Here is a 712-nt window from a genome sequence, read left to right as displayed (position 1 = left end):
TTTCATGTCCAGCCCCTGATGAGTGTCCATTGGTGTTGCCTTCGCCTTCCCTCCTCCCCTCTCCCCGGCTTGCCCTGCCCATGTTTTGTATGTCTCTGTCCATCCAGGCTCCTGACGTTCAAGTTCGGCAGGGACGTCACGTCCGCACTTGAACTTGCAGCTCAGGGGGGCTTTTGCCATTTTTTTCATCTCTCTCTCTCTCTCCTTCTCTCTCTCCCTCTCTCTCCCTCTCCCTCTCTCTCTCTTTTTTTTTCCTTGCACAAAAAAAAAAAAAGCCATGACTGCTATCCCACAATTCATCTTCCCTGCGCCATCTTTGTATTATTTCTAATTTATTTTGGATGTCAAAAGACATTGATGAAGATATTTTCTCTGGAGTCTCCTTCCTCTCTAACCCGTCTCTCCCGATGTGAACCGAGCGACTCACAAGCCACCGAAGCCACCAACCCACCATGTCGCGCCGCAAGCAAGGCAAACCCCAGCACTTAAGCAAACGGGAATTTTCACGTAAGTAACCCGGAGAGCAATTTATTTAATTTCCCCTTTACGGATTTAATTTTTAATTTGAGCGAGAGCGGGTAGGGGGGAGGGAAAAAAAAAAAAAAAGTGCGAGCGAGTGAGCGAGTCGGGGAAAAAAAAAATGAACTCAACGCCGGCTGGGGATTAGCAGCATTCCGGATAATTTCTCCCTCTCTAATTTAATCACCTTGGT

The 712-nt window shown here is 47.6% G+C and overlaps 1 protein-coding gene across 2 annotated transcripts in view; it reads left to right on the top strand.

The window, feature by feature from the left end:
• The first annotated feature begins 316 nt into the window (after window positions 1–316).
• BCL11A (BAF chromatin remodeling complex subunit BCL11A) overlaps window positions 317–712 on the top strand; it is a 65,612-nt gene continuing 65,216 nt past the window's right edge. For both annotated transcript variants that reach the window (XM_035896979.1, XM_009641550.2), the window contains exon 1: window positions 317–507. In XM_035896979.1, the coding sequence (XP_035752872.1) occupies window positions 453–507 (55 nt within the window). In that variant the 5' untranslated portion in view covers window positions 317–452. The remainder of the gene's footprint in view (window positions 508–712) is intronic.

This window comes from Egretta garzetta, unplaced genomic scaffold, assembly GCF_000687185.1.
Source record: "Egretta garzetta isolate BGI_Z169 unplaced genomic scaffold, ASM68718v1 scaffold306, whole genome shotgun sequence".
NCBI lineage: Eukaryota > Metazoa > Chordata > Aves > Pelecaniformes > Ardeidae > Egretta > Egretta garzetta.
This window is presented reverse-complemented; position numbering and strand designations above follow the sequence as displayed.